Source organism: Gigantopelta aegis, chromosome 9 (assembly GCF_016097555.1).
Source record: "Gigantopelta aegis isolate Gae_Host chromosome 9, Gae_host_genome, whole genome shotgun sequence".
Taxonomy (NCBI): Eukaryota; Metazoa; Mollusca; class Gastropoda; order Neomphalida; family Peltospiridae; genus Gigantopelta; species Gigantopelta aegis.
Window position 1 is genome coordinate 76953990 of NC_054707.1, and position 15229 is coordinate 76969218.

At 37.8% G+C, this 15229-nt stretch overlaps 1 protein-coding gene across 1 annotated transcript in view; it reads right to left on the reverse strand.

Annotated features, from left to right (window-relative positions):
- LOC121382035 (relaxin receptor 1-like) overlaps window positions 1–15229 on the reverse strand; it is a 120338-nt gene that overhangs the window by 22273 nt on the left and 82836 nt on the right. The window contains exons 7-10 of the mRNA XM_041511509.1: window positions 12807–12878; window positions 5496–5567; window positions 5009–5080; window positions 1974–2045 (exon numbers count right to left, since the gene is read on the reverse strand). Coding sequence (XP_041367443.1) covers window positions 1974–2045; window positions 5009–5080; window positions 5496–5567; window positions 12807–12878 — 288 coding nt within the window. The remainder of the gene's footprint in view (window positions 1–1973; window positions 2046–5008; window positions 5081–5495; window positions 5568–12806; window positions 12879–15229) is intronic.

Genomic DNA, 15229 nt, shown 5'->3' on the forward strand with positions numbered 1-15229 from the left:
TCACAATTCACTCTAGTCCATTGTGAGTAAGTGATAGGACACACCACCAAGGTCAAGGTCATCTGGAGTCAATACCGGGTGTGGCCTCATCGTGTGTTGACAACTGCCTGGCACCGCCTGCCCATTGAAGCAACCAGAGTACGGATGACGTCCCGGGGGATGGTGGCCCACTCGGCCTGCAAGGCTGCTGCCAGCTCGGGCAGGGTCTGGGGCTGTGGTTGTCGCTGTCGGAGGCGTCGGTCCAACTCGTCCCATAGTCTCAATTGGGTTCAAATCCGGTGATATCGATGGCCAAGGAAGGACATTAATGTTGTTGTTCTGTAGGAAAGCCGTTGTGAGACGTGCTGTGTGAGGCCTGGCGTTGTCATGTTGGAACACTGCGTATAACTGGAACGATGTGTGGCCGGAGGATCTGGTCAATGTAGCCCTGTGCATTCAGGTTGCCCTGCACGTGGACCAGGTCAGTTCTGCCAGTGTGTGAGATGGCTGCCCACACCATGACACTACCCCCCCCGCCGAATCTGTCCACTTCCTGCACGAAGTTTGCCGCATAACGTTCACCACGACGCCTATACACGCGACATCTTCCATCATGACGTCGGAGCAGAAATCGGGACTCGTCACGAACCACACCTGTCTCCATCGCAGTTGAGGCCATTGTCGATGAATCTGGCACCACTGCAGTCGGAGTAAGATGACACCTCGAACTGGACGTCTGGCACGAATTCCTACCTCACGTAGGCGGTTCCGTACGGTCTGGTCGGATATCCTGCACAAACCTGGTATTGCTGCGGCTGTGGAGGTGGCAGTAGTCCAATCGTTCCCGAAGGTGGCGTACCCGGATGTAGCGGTCCTGCCCGGGGGTAGTGACCCGTGGTCGACCGGATCTAGGGAGGTCACGTGTTGATCCATGTTGCTGGTAACGGTCCCACATCTGGAGATGGTGCTTGGGGACACATGGAATACCCTGGCAACGGCCGTTCTGGATTCGCCTGCGTCTAGTCGGCCGATGGCATTGTTTCTCTGCGGTTCACTGAGACGTGGCATGTCCTGGATTGTCAACTGTCGGCCAGATACAGAGGCCAGGGAAGCGAACACCCTGCACTTTTATACTGTCGGTGTTCATGTTGCACGTGCAGACAACGCACGTGCAGTGGTGACATGGTTTGCACGTGGCTGCGTTTTTGCGAATATTCACATTTTGGAACTTTATTGTACAGTAGCTGCGTTTTATCGAATGTAACCGTGGGAATGTGTTTGGGACATGCAATGACCGTATATTCACAAAGCATGAACCGGTAGGAAACATAAAATCGGAGTTATAACCCATTTGTACCCTTTTGCGTTTCTTTTTTTGAAGAGTATATTATATTTAATGGTGCACATAAAAGTTAATTTAATAATATATTCTCCCCCCCCCCCCCATTGTATTTAGGAAAGTGGTCATACCATCTAAATTCTTTTAATAAATCCGTTCATTTCTAACTGAACCCCACCCCCCATCCCGCCCCGGAGTTGCTCACTGGCTATGTCAGAGGCCAAATCCGGGGTGGGTGTGCCCGAACCTATGTTGGATAGGGGCACGTCAAATAGTTCCGCTTCCGCTTTAGCCTAACAGGATATACCTCGGTGGTAAAAGTCTTATTTCATACTTTTTCCCGTGCTTATATCCACTTAAGGTTTAAGCACGCTGTCCTAGCACACACTTCAGTCTAGGACAGTGGTTAGTGGTTAGTGAGACTAAGTCAGTGTAGTGGCCTTACACCTACGCATTAATTCGTAAAACCCGCTCTGGGTGGGGGCCTGTAACGGGAGGCGAACCCAGTACCTACCAGCCTTATGTCCGATGGCTTAAGCACTACGCCACCGAGGCCGGTAAAAGTATAATGAATCGTAGGATCGAATCTCCTCAGTGGACAGATTGGCATATCAAATACTTTTTTTTTAGGATAGAACTGTATTTCTTTACTTACAATACTTTAAGATTTCTCAAGTCGACGAATGATCCTTTTTCAATTTTAGTAATTTTGTTGTACTCCAGGATTCTGCAAAAAAAAAAAAGGGAACAATAAGTGAATTTTAAAAATTAATAAATTAACAAACTGATTAGAATGGTGAACATATTGGTCAGCACACGCTCATAAAAATAGAGTATGCCACCACCATCATCAATCATCATCTGTCATTATCATTATCATGGGTGGGACATAGCCTAGTAGAAAAGCGCACGCCTGATGTGCGATCGGTTCAGGAACGATACCCGTCGGTGGGCCCATTGAGCTATTTCTCGTTACAGCCAGTGCACCACGACTGGTATATAGCAGTGGTATGTGCTATCCTGTCTGTGGAATAATGCATACACAATATTCCTTTTTACTAAATGTAGCGAGTTTCCTCTCTAAGCCTATATGTTAAACTTACCAAATGTTTGACAACCAATAGCCGATAAATAGTTAATAAATCAATGTGCTTTACAACAAAACAAACTTTAATTTTAACTCTCAGTGCTTATGGTTAAGGTTTATAGTCCGTGTGTGTGAAAAGGAAACCGATTAATGGTCATATATCGTTATAATGAACAATGTCAAAACTTGTATTAAAACATATTATTCAATTTTATACCATACTAAATCAAATAACATGTTTTACTAAAAATGTATAGGGAAATAAAAACGTTTCTTTACAAATTGCCATCATCGAATTATATAGATTAATCTAATTTTTAACAACCGGCCTCGGTGGTGTCGTTGTAAGGCCATCGGACATGAGGCTGGTAGCCCGATACCGGCTCCCACCAGAACGAGTTTTAACGACTCAATGGGTAGTTATAAGACCACTACACCCTCTTCTTTCTCACTAACTACTAACAACCAACAACTAACCCACTGCCCTGTCCTGGACAGACAGCCCAGATAGCTGAGGTGTGTGCTCAGGACAGTGTGCTTGAACCTTAATTGGACGAAAATACTTTTAAAGAAAATATTTTTAAAGCAGAGGTGAAGACAAAATGTTACAACAGCCAAAATAATCGATAATGCAGTACACAAAGACTAAACGGTAGAACTGCAGTGGCTGTTCCAACAATTGTCTTCATACCTGTATTGTAAAATTAGACTTAACCTATGCTAGAAACTTTTTATTTACACCGATTGTTTTTTCAAAATATATTATTTCAGTTGGTATGGGTTTAAAACTTAATAATATGTTTTCTATATGAATTTTAACTTTATTCATTACAGAGTTATATGCATTTTCACGCAAATGGATATTTTATATGCATTATCCCAGGATAGTACATAACAAGGCTTCTATTGTACCAGTTATAAAATATCGGCTGGAGCAAGAAAAAGCCCAATGGGCTCACCGTCGATAATCAATATTGCAGAGATCGACCGCGCATCGGGCAAGATCTTTACTACAGGCTTACCTACTGTTCTCGCATATTCAAAAATAAAATATTTGTTTTACTTCACATTTAGTTAAAGGGACACACCCTAGTTACGGCAATTTGTTAACCATTACGGCGTTGTTTTTCGCTATTAAACCTCATTTTTCACAAATAAAATTGCACTTTACTTACATTTTATTATTTAGAATACACATTTCCATTCACCTGAAGTGCTTTTTGGTAATCCTGATGTTTGTAAAACCACGAAATGCATTTTTTGCATTTTTTCACAAGACGTTCTGTCGAGAAAAAACCGTTAAGCAAGCGAGGTCCAATCTATTTTTAGAGGGGATATTTCCATTTCAATGTCACAGACATTGGTATATCACGTGACCGTTATCATTTTGGTTCGGTTTGTTTTCTCGTGCACGGTTCGCGCAATCAACATCCGATTTGTTGTTGTTCATTTGTGAGATTTTTCTTCACAGTTCGTGAACATTTTCAGTAACAATAAAGTTCAGACAAGTAAGTGTCTCAATACAAAACGTTACAAACCCTTAAAACCAATAATTTTGCTAAGTCTTACGATATCTGGAGAGGGGATACAACCAGTACAGAACAGTTGGAACATGTCCAGGAGAAGTGAAACTAACGCACCCCAAGTCTGTGAAATTTGTCGTGACGTAAGCATTGTTGTGCTTCGAGCGACATCTACCGGTGACATCAGAATACTAACTTTCAAAATTATTTCAAGCAATTGGGACATGGGGATTCCCATGGTATTTATCGATATAAAACCTGCTTTTTCACTCCATTTGATAAAAACGTGATCTAAGTGTGTTACAGGTTTGTAGATTAACCAAATTATAATTTATTTTCGCTGGATGGAACTAGGGTGTGCTGCTTTAAAGTTTGCTTTGTTTAACGACACCACCAGAGAACATTGATTGATTAACCATCAGCTATTGGATGTCAAACACTTGGCAATTCTTAGAGAGGAAACCCGCTTTATTAGTAGCAAGGGATCATCCCACATAGAGAGTATAGCACAGATATACTAGTCTTGAAGCACTGGCTGGAACAAGACATAGCCCAATGGGCTCACTGACTGGGATCGATCCTATACCGACCGCATATGAGGCCAGTGCTTTTCCACAGTGCTACGTCTCGCCTCAGCTGGTGGTGAAGTTATCATCTGAAGGAAGGAAATGTTTTATTAACGACGCACTCGACACATAAATTATTTACGGCAATATGGCGTTGGACATATGGTTAAGAACCACACAGATATTGAAAGAGGAAACCTGTTGTCGCCACTTCATGGGCTACTCTTTCCGATTAGCAGCAAGAGATCTTTTATATGCACCATCCCACAGACAGGGTAGTACATACCACGGCCTTTGATACGCCAGTCGTGGTAGTTGGAACGAGAAATAGCCCAATGGGCCCACCGACGAGGATTGATCCCAGATCGACCGCGCATCGAGCGAGCGCTTTACGACTGGGCAACGTCCCGCCCAGCTATCATCTGAAGTGTAATGGATCGCAGGATAAAACATCCAGCGGACAGATTGGCATATCAAATAACGTTTCAAGTAAAAATGGTATTTCTTTACTTACAAAATTTGAAGATTTGTCAACTTGGCGAATGCTCCTTTTTCAATTTTAGAAATTCTGTTAAACATCAGTCTTCTGGAAAAAAAGAACAGGGGAAGAATAAGTCGATTTAAAAAATAAAAAATTCATTAATATAACTAAAAGGTAGAAGCAATGGAAGGGGTGAGTAAACATGTGGCTCAGTACCAGGTGTATGATTCATTGATGATGGTGGTGGTAGTCATCATCGGTCAATTATTATCGTTCATTATCATCACCATTATCGAGGTCATCCACTCTGGGCACTGCACTACGTCTGAAAACTGAGACAAAACGCTAATTTAAAGTGAAAGACCCTGATATTTAATATTTATAAAACAAACACTACTTTAAAAAACACCCCAAAAAACAACATACCACCATTTCTGATTAAAGTATAAATATATTCTGTTTTTCTCTATATTAATTATTCTAACATAAAGATTGTAGACAAAATATATATTATACTTACAGTATTTTCAGCCGTGTTAACCTTTCGAAGATATTAGGTTCCAGTGTTTCGAGCTCATTGTAGTCCAAATCTCTAGAAGAGTCCAATAAACCACGTTAAAGCAGTCACATGTTGACAGACTAAGTACACTATACGCGACTGTTCTTAAAACAGAAAGTGACGTTAAATAACTAATCAGTTTGCACGAGAATCTAGAGATATCTTTGGCGCCAAATCCATGGCAACTGACCACTACATGGGCGCATACATGATATTGTGAAGGGTGTATGGCATGAAAGGAGGACATTGAAAATGCACAGGCTGCAGTATTGGATAACCACACGATAGGTTTGGTACATGCTGTTTTGTGTCCCCTAAACAGAGTTGAGGGGAAGTCGGGTTACGCCCCTTAATCCGTAACTGATATACAATAATTGTATAACCGGTCTCGGTGGTGTCGTGGTTAAGCCATCGGACATAAGGATGGTAGGTACAGGGTTCGCAGCCTAGTACCGGCTCCCCTCCAGAGCGAGTTTTAACGACTCAATGGGTAGGTGTAAGCCCACTACACCCTCTTCTCTCTCACTAACTACTAACCCACTGTCCTGGACAGACAGCCCAGATAGCTGAGGTGTGTGCCCAGGACAGCGTGCTTGAACCTTAATTGGATATAAGCACGAAAATAAATTGAAATGAAATGAAATGAAATAATTGTATGTCAGTGGCGGATTAAGGGGAGTAACATGACCTGTCCACTTACCAACTAGGTTTAAAGTAGAACTAGCTTTATTATATTAATGATATGTCAGTGGCGGATTAAGGGGAGTAACATGACATGTCCATTTACCAACTAGGTTTAAAGTAGAAATAGCTTTATTATATTAATGATATGTCAGTGGCGGATTAAGGGGAGTAACATGACCTGTCCACTTACCAACTAGGTTTAAAGTAGAACTAGCTTTATTATATTAATGATATGTCAGTGGCGGATTAAGGGGAGTAACATGACATGTCCATTTACCAACTAGGTTTAAAGTAGAAATAGCTTTATTATATTAATGATATGTCAGTGGCGGATCAAGGGGAGTAACACGACCTGTCCACTTACCAAGACAAGACAAGAATTTTATTCTCATAAACTGCACCGAGTGCAGTATGGACAAAATATAAACAAAATAAGTTACAAAGTGTTTTCTGTAGTGGTAATGGACATAATATTTAAGTAATATTAACCCGGAAGACTGAACCTCTCAATGACAATTTGCAAATATTTACATAGTTTACACAAAAGTGATTTTTTAGTTGTAGAAAATAACTGGTAAAAGGTAATTGCACTTGCTCTGTTGGTATAGTAACTAGGTATATACACATTTCGATCAGTAGATAAAGACGTACATTTAAAAATATAGTGAAACTCATCACCAACATCAGTGTTGCACAAGTGACATATTCTGTTTTCTCTCTCAATATTAAACCATCTACCGGTTTCAATAGGAAGTCTGACATTTCCAGTTCTAAATTTACAAAGAATTCTAGCATTTTTTGTTGAGAGTTTCAACAAATAATTTTCTAATTTAAATTCATGCTTGAACATTCTGTAGTTGATACCTTTTGATGAGACAAATTTATCACTATTCCATTTTTGTAAGTACTGGTCACATAGTATTCGTTTAACTGCATGTTTTAACCACAAAACATCCACCTGTGTACATGAATATATATTACATAAAACACATTCATATAATATACGTTTTATAAAGGATAACCAAGTACATGGTATAGCATTAACGTTATGGTTATATGATGCCAACATGTATAATATACCAGACAATTTAGATTTTCTACTATTAACAATATTTGCCCAGTATGTAATCATTCTAACTTTAACACTAATAGACAGTGGGTATCTACCTAATTCACCATAAATCATAAAGCTTGGAGTCGACTTATTAACACATAATATATATTTTCAGAACGTAATCGTTAAATGATATCTAAATTACTGAAGCCCCATATTTCACATCCATATAATAATATAGGTTTTACAATCCTGTCGAACAGGTCTAATTGACAATCGATTGACAAATTGAACTGTCTGCATTTTTGTAATACAGCAAACATAGACTTTGAGGCTCGATTGATTAGATTTTTCTTAGCATTTATGAATGACCCAGATTTACTTAACACAAGCCCAAGGTATTTAACTTCAGTTAAGATTTCTAAGTTTTTATTATTATATGTAAATTTATTCTTTTTTGTTTTTGAGTTACTTCTTGAAAAAAAATCAAAATTTTAGTCTTGGCTGCATTAACTTTAAGTTTCCATGTTTCACAGTATACTTGAAAACAATCTAGTTGATGTTGTCATCTGTTGTTTCAGCTAGTAGTACAGTGTCATCAGCATATAGTAACACAAATAACTTAATATATACATTAAGATCTTTCTCAAGTGGGTTTGTTTCTAATTCGATACCTTTGCTATTTTTTGTAGCTAAAAATGTTTCTAAATCATTTAAATATAATGAAAATAAAAAAGGTGAAAAATTTTCTCCTTGTCGTACACCAATATTACATGGAAAATATTCAGATTTACAGCCATTGTGTACAATTCTAGATTTGATACCGTCATACATATTGAATATTATTCTGAAACATTTTCCATTAATATCACAACTTAATAATTTTTGCCATAAACCAATACGCCATACAGAGTCAAATGCTTTTTCAAAGTCAATAAAAGCACAGTACATATTTTTCTTTGTTCCTTTTAGTAATTCTAATAATGTATAATACAAAAATAGTATCAGTTGTAGAGTAACCAACTAGGTTTAAAGTAGAAATAGCTTTATTATATTAATGATATGTCAGTGGCGGATTAAGGGGAGTAACATGACATGTCCATTTACCAACTAGGTTTAAAGTAGAAATAGCTTTATTATATTAATGATATGTCAGTGGCGGATTAAGGGGAGTAACATGACCTGTCCATTTACCAACTAGGTTTAAAGTAGAAATAGCTTTATTATATTAATGATATGTCAGTGGCGGATTAAGGGGAGTAACATGACCTGTCCACTTACCAACTAGGTTTAAAGTATAAATAGCTTTATTATATTAATGATATGTCAGTGGCGCATTAAGGGGAGTAACATGACCTGTCCACTTACCAACTAGGTTTAAAGTATAAATAGCTTTATTATATTAATGATATGTCAGTGGCGGATTAAGGGGAGTAACATGACCTGTCCATTTACCAACTAGGTTTAAAGTAGAAATAGCTTTATTATATTAATGATATGTCAGTGGCGCATTAAGGGGAGTAACATGACCTGTCCACTTACCAACTAGGTTTAAAGTATAAATAGCTTTATTATATTAATGATATGTCAGTGGCGCATTAAGGGGAGTAACATGACCTGTCCACTTAACAACTAGGTTTAAAGTATAAATAGCTTTATTATATTAATGATATGTCAGTGGCGCATTAAGGGGAGTAACATGACCTGTCCACTTACCAACTAGGTTTAAAGTATAAATAGCTTTATTATATTAATGATATGTCAGTGGCGGATTAAGGGGAGTAACATGACCTGTCCATTTACCAACTAGGTTTAAAGTAGAAATAGCTTTATTATATTAATGATATGTCAGTGGCGCATTAAGGGGAGTAACATGACCTGTCCACTTACCAACTAGGTTTAAAGTATAAATAGCTTTATTATATTAATGATATGTCAGTGGCGCATTAAGGGGAGTAACATGACCTGTCCACTTACCAACTAGGTTTAAAGTAGAAATAGCTTTATTATATTAATGATATGTCAGTGGCGGATTAAGGGGTGTAACATGACCTGTCCATTTACCAACTAGGTTTAAAGTAGAAATAGCTTTATTATATTAATGATATGTCAGTGGCGCATTAAGGGGAGTAACATGACCTGTCCACTTACCAACTAGGTTTAAAGTATAAATAGCTTTATTATATTAATGATATGTCAGTGGCGCATTAAGGGGAGTAACATGACCTGTCCACTTACCAACTAGGTTTAAAGTATAAATAGCTTTATTATATTAATGATATGTCAGTGGCGCATTAAGGGGAGTAACATGACCTGTCCACTTACCAACTAGGTTTAAAGTAGAAATAGCTTTATTATATTAATGATTTAAGAGCAACTTAACCTCCTAATATCACTTGGAATTACTTGCATTCTGAGGAATATATGAGTTCACAACTATTTCCCGTCTGTTCAAACACTGACTTTAAATAATTTATAATTGGAACTAAACGTGAATGGAAAGGAAAGGAGTGTTTTATACAAGGATTATTAGTTATGAAGAAGAGAGAATAAGAAAGTTAGATAGACAGGATACAAAGAAAGAACGCTTGGTATTTCTAACATACAATTTTTGAATGAAAATCTGCTACATTTTTCTATTAGTAGCAAGGGATCTTTTATATGCACCATTTCAGAGACAGAATAGTACATACCACCGCCTTTGATACGCCAGTCATGGTCCACTGGCTGGAACAAGAAATAACCCAATGGGCTCACTGACGGAGATCGTTTTTGTTTTGTTTTGCTTAACGATACCACTAGAGCACATTGATTTATTAATCATCGGCTATTGGATGTCAAACTTTTGGTAATTTTGACATATATTCTTAGAGCGGAAACCCGCTACTTTTTTTAGTAGTAGCAAGGGATCTTTTATATGTACCATCCCACAGCCATGATAGCACATACCACGGCCTTTGGTATACCTGTCGTTGTGGACTGGCTGGATCGAGAAATACCCCAATGGGCTCACTGACGGGGATCGATCCTAGACCGACTGCGCATCAGGTGAGTGCTTTACCACCGGACTGTTTGTTCCCCACAGGGAAAAATACTAACAAAAAAAACATCAGTTTTGTTTGTTATTAAATATTGTGATCTTGATGCCAAAATTCATATTTTTCAGTCAATTTATATACCACTAATTATACAAAGTCTATAGTTTGTACTATTATCTGTTTAATAATACATATCGTAAAGTAACGCACATTTTTGGACAAATAAAATAAAATTCCAAATGATGTACTTTTATCACATTTGTTTTCAAATTTGCGAAGTATTAGTGTTCTGCTAATATGAATTATTCGAACCACACGACTGAACACTCACACCAAATGTAACCTATTAATATTTTAATAACCACATGTGAGGTACCATATGTTTTAGAATGTGTATAATTAAAAATAGATGTTTATACGTGATGTCTCCTGTACTATTTAACAAACAAACCCTTTCGTTTGCATTTAGAAGTTATATTTGTAAATGTTCTGCTCATCAACTGAATATTGAAACTGGTCATTACAGAAATACTGAACGTGAACTATGGATCTTCTCCCTCTGTGACACTAATAGCATTGAAGACGAATTTCACTTTAATTTGCAATGTCCATTCTATTCTGATCTGCATTCTACATATAATTAAAAGGTATTACTGGAGAAAACATTCTGCCTTTAAACTGATTGCACTTTTAAGTTTTCAAAATGTAACTCAATTACGCAATCTTGGAAGATATTTGATCCAATCTACTTAACGCAGAGAACTTGCTAATTAATTCTAAACTGTGTCCATCCTGAAATTGTTATTTCACTTTTTTATTTATTCCTAACCTATAACTACATCTTTTACTAATTAGTATAGGGGCAATACCATGTTGCATGTATGTTTACACATTTACCTGGTGTCGCTGTGTTTTTGTAATTATGTAAATTTAGTATGTACAATTATGTTTATGCCTATAGGCAATTGCTTTGTCAAATAAATGAATTGAACAAAATGTTTATAAGACATTAACTCACAGGTACTCACGGAGCAGTGTTATGTAAGAGGATAGAAATGAAATGCCAAAACGGATCACTGCGAATCAGCAAGCGGAAGGGGACACAGAAGGTCTTTCTATAGTTTGTTTAACGACACAATTAGAGCACAATGATTTATTAATCATCCTAGTAGGACCGCGAATCAGGCTCGTGGGCTACGTCCAGCCACACGGTATATCTTTGGTCTAGGTCTCAAGATAAAAGAGGCTCTCACGTTGGATCATTCGGCAATTGTTGTCAAATTCTAAAATAATTATTTCAATGGCAACCCTCCCAATTAGCCGCCGCGGAGATTGCCGCGGAGATTGCCGCGGTGTTTTTCAATTTTCTTATTTTTTTATTTTTTTTATTTTTGGTGTGTGTGTGTGTGTGTGTGTGTGTGTGTGTGTGTGTGTGTGTCAATGAACGTTCAATTTTCTATGTCTATTTATTTTTATAATACTAACAAATTAAACTCATCTCTTACACATTAACTGCAAAATGTCGTGGAATATGCCGTGGAGACTATTTTTCCAAGTCATATTTTTGCAGTTTGCTAGGTTCACTATTGTCTAATACTGGATTATTAATGAAAACCTTATATATTGGGAATAGCAACTTTGAACCGCCCAACAAGTTTGAGTTAATCTACAATAGATCAAATTCTGTATCAAAATCCTCGGCAATGTCACATGCCCATAAATATACACTGCATATTGATGGCCAAGCACCTCGGATGCTTGCATATGTATGGTAGAAATCCGTGTAACTCCGTAAGAGAAAGAATGAATTCAAAATGTCTGTTGTGTTGACAGTGTCAATAATTTAATCATGTCGAACAATACCGTGTGACAGTCTAATTAAAATTAGCTCCACTGGTTAATTACTATCACCTGTGGATCTAACAGCACCCCGTTGGAGCTCATGTCCAGTTGACCTTTCATTCGACCAATCAAAACCGTACTTGCAAAATCATGCCAGTGATTTGAAAAGAATTTGAAAACATTCGGGATTATGCCGAAGGTATACGAAATGATTCGGGTGAATTACGAAGTATGCCGAAAACTAATTTCAATATAAAATTTAATATAAAATTCGTTTCAAGACAAAAAACTAAACGTCATGGTATAGCCATAAAATCTGTTTATACTAGCATACAATCCAGAGTTTATTACTGCACTATTCCCCCTGTTTTTTAATGTTGAAATAGACCAACAAGTTCGCCTATTGCATAAATAGTCTCGCCCGATATTTTTAGAATTTGTATGCTCCTGAATAACGCTATAAAAGGCGAAGTGTAATTGGTCGATATTTAAATTGTTATTTATAGATGAAATGTCACCTGGACATGGGAGTCCACGCAATGCTGTTAGATCTACTGGTAAACCAGTAGAGCTAATTTTAATCAGATTGTTTGTTATTATAACATGGTTCAGTATTCATGTATATGTTATTGCAAATTATTTGGGCATACTCACAGTATTTCTAAAACGTTGTTTTCAGCAAAGGCATCTGAGCGAAAGGTTCTCAGTTTATTTTTTAATAAAATCCTGAAATTAAAAATAAGAAAGAATATACATTTAAAGTCCTGAACATAAAGGTATTACTAGTGGATAATGGGCAGTTTAGGCTATCATCGTTTTTCACCGTTAAATTACAATGATCATATTTTAGCAAATCAAATGCGTTCCTGGTCATCTTGGTGTCCGAATGAGCCTTTGGCAAAAGAGTGGTTGATTCCACGAATCTCTATCAAGTACCTTTTCCATAGCAGAGCAGCTACACCCAAAGAGATCCTTTACTGGACAAGATATCCTTTACTGAACAAGATATCATTTACTGGACAATGCATCCTTCTTGCAACACATCGCTTCCAGACCAGACTAGCTTTAATAAATCAAAAGTAGCACAGGACAAAGCTAATTGGAACAAATACAGATGTGATGATATGCACTCATGAATCACTGTCAAAACAGTGATGATACCACGTGTTCGCGAAATGCGAGCATATCCTGCCCCACTGTTTTGCACCCGTCATGAGTACTGCCACCATCACAGCTTTCAAGTAAATCACTTTATCTAAAACGATGAAACAATAAATGTACAAGAATTTTACCAACATAGTTAAGGTTTGTTTTGTTTAACGACACCACTAGACCACATTGATTGATTAATTATGGGTATTGGAAGTCAAACATTTGGTAATTTTGAGATTTTGTCTTAGAGAGGAAACCCGCTACAACTTTCCATTAGTAGTAAGGGATGTTTTATCCAACAGACAGTATTTTGCAAATGTTACATTTCATTCCTATTCAATCCTTGTTTTCTTTACATTTGCATGAAAACAAACCCAAACCCCGACAGATTTTATATACAATTCATCATCTAAAATACACGAAACTGACTTATTTCCATTTTACAAAACTCTCTATGTTTTGAATACAGGTTCGTTCTCCTGTGTAGGTTTAGATGAAACTTTTTCCATTATCAGTAAAGGATATCTTTCATATGAACTTTCCTACAGACAAGACAGAAATACCATGGCCTTTAATATACCAGTTGCACTTAGTGGGACGGTGGAAAAACCTCAACCAGAGAATGGGTCCATCAATTTGGTTCGATCCTAAAGTTAAAGTTTGTTTTGTTTAACGACACAACAAGAGCATATTAGATTTTTAATCAGCGGCTATTGGATGTTAAACATTTGGTACATGCAATTCTCACATATAGTCCTAGAAAGGAAACCCGCTATATTTTTTTTCATTAGTAGCAAGGGATCTTTTATATGTATATGCACCATCCCACAGAAAGGATAGCAAAAACAACGGCCATTGATATACCAGTCGTATTGCAAAAATTGCATGCTTTTTTAATCTTGCGACAAGGTTGTATATGCATATCTTACAAGGTAGTAACTACCGCGTTTCGAGCTAGTATTTGGAACCTTTGGACCAGCTTCCCGCAAACTTGAGATCAGCTTCCCGCAAGATTGCGACGAGGTTCTCGCACGCTTGCAACGAGTTCCTCGCACGCTTGAGACGAGCTTCCCGCAAACTTGCGACGAGCTTCCCGAAAGCATGCAACGAGCTTCCCGCACGCTTGTCCAATTTAAGCTAGTATTTGGAACCTTTTTACAACGTTACGACAAGTTTCCCCACAAGCCTGCGATCAGCTTCCCGCACGCTAGTGGCAAGCTTCCCGCAAGCTTGCGACGAGCTTCCCGCATGCTTGCGACGAGCTATTTGCAAGCTTACGACGAGCTTCCCGCATGCTTGCAACAAGCTACTTGCAAGCTTGTGCCATCATCAGCAGCGGCCATCTTTCATCTTGTCTAATTCTACAGAAAAAAACAATGATCAGTTTTAAAGTGAAAAACATGAACTGTTAAAACAACAAATAGGTGCTACATGTAGTCAGATAAATACAAAATTAGTTTTCCTGTATGATAGACATGTTCCATGTATGTTGGGTAATCTTGACTGAATTGATATACTAAGAAAACTGCTGATGCTATATTCTTCTTCGTCTTCTTCTTCTTCTTTTAGGTTATATTCCTCCACTGTATGGAGATCCATACAGTGGTGTAAAATCATTTGTTTGGTTCTTGTTTTATTTTTTCTCCTGTTCCACCAAGCAGGATTCAACCAAACTTGGTCCAAATGATCCTCTCATAGCCCTGACTAAGTATTGTTATTTTTTCACGCAGATAAAAATTCCAAGATGGCCACCCTGACCTCTGAATAACCGAGAATTGTTTTTACTTTTTCCTAAGTTCCACCATGAAAATTTCAACCATATGTATTCCTAATGATACTCTCATGACCGTGACAAAGTTTTGTTATTTTTCGGGCCAATTCAAAACCTAAGATGGCCGCCCTGGCCTCTGATTGACTGAGACATT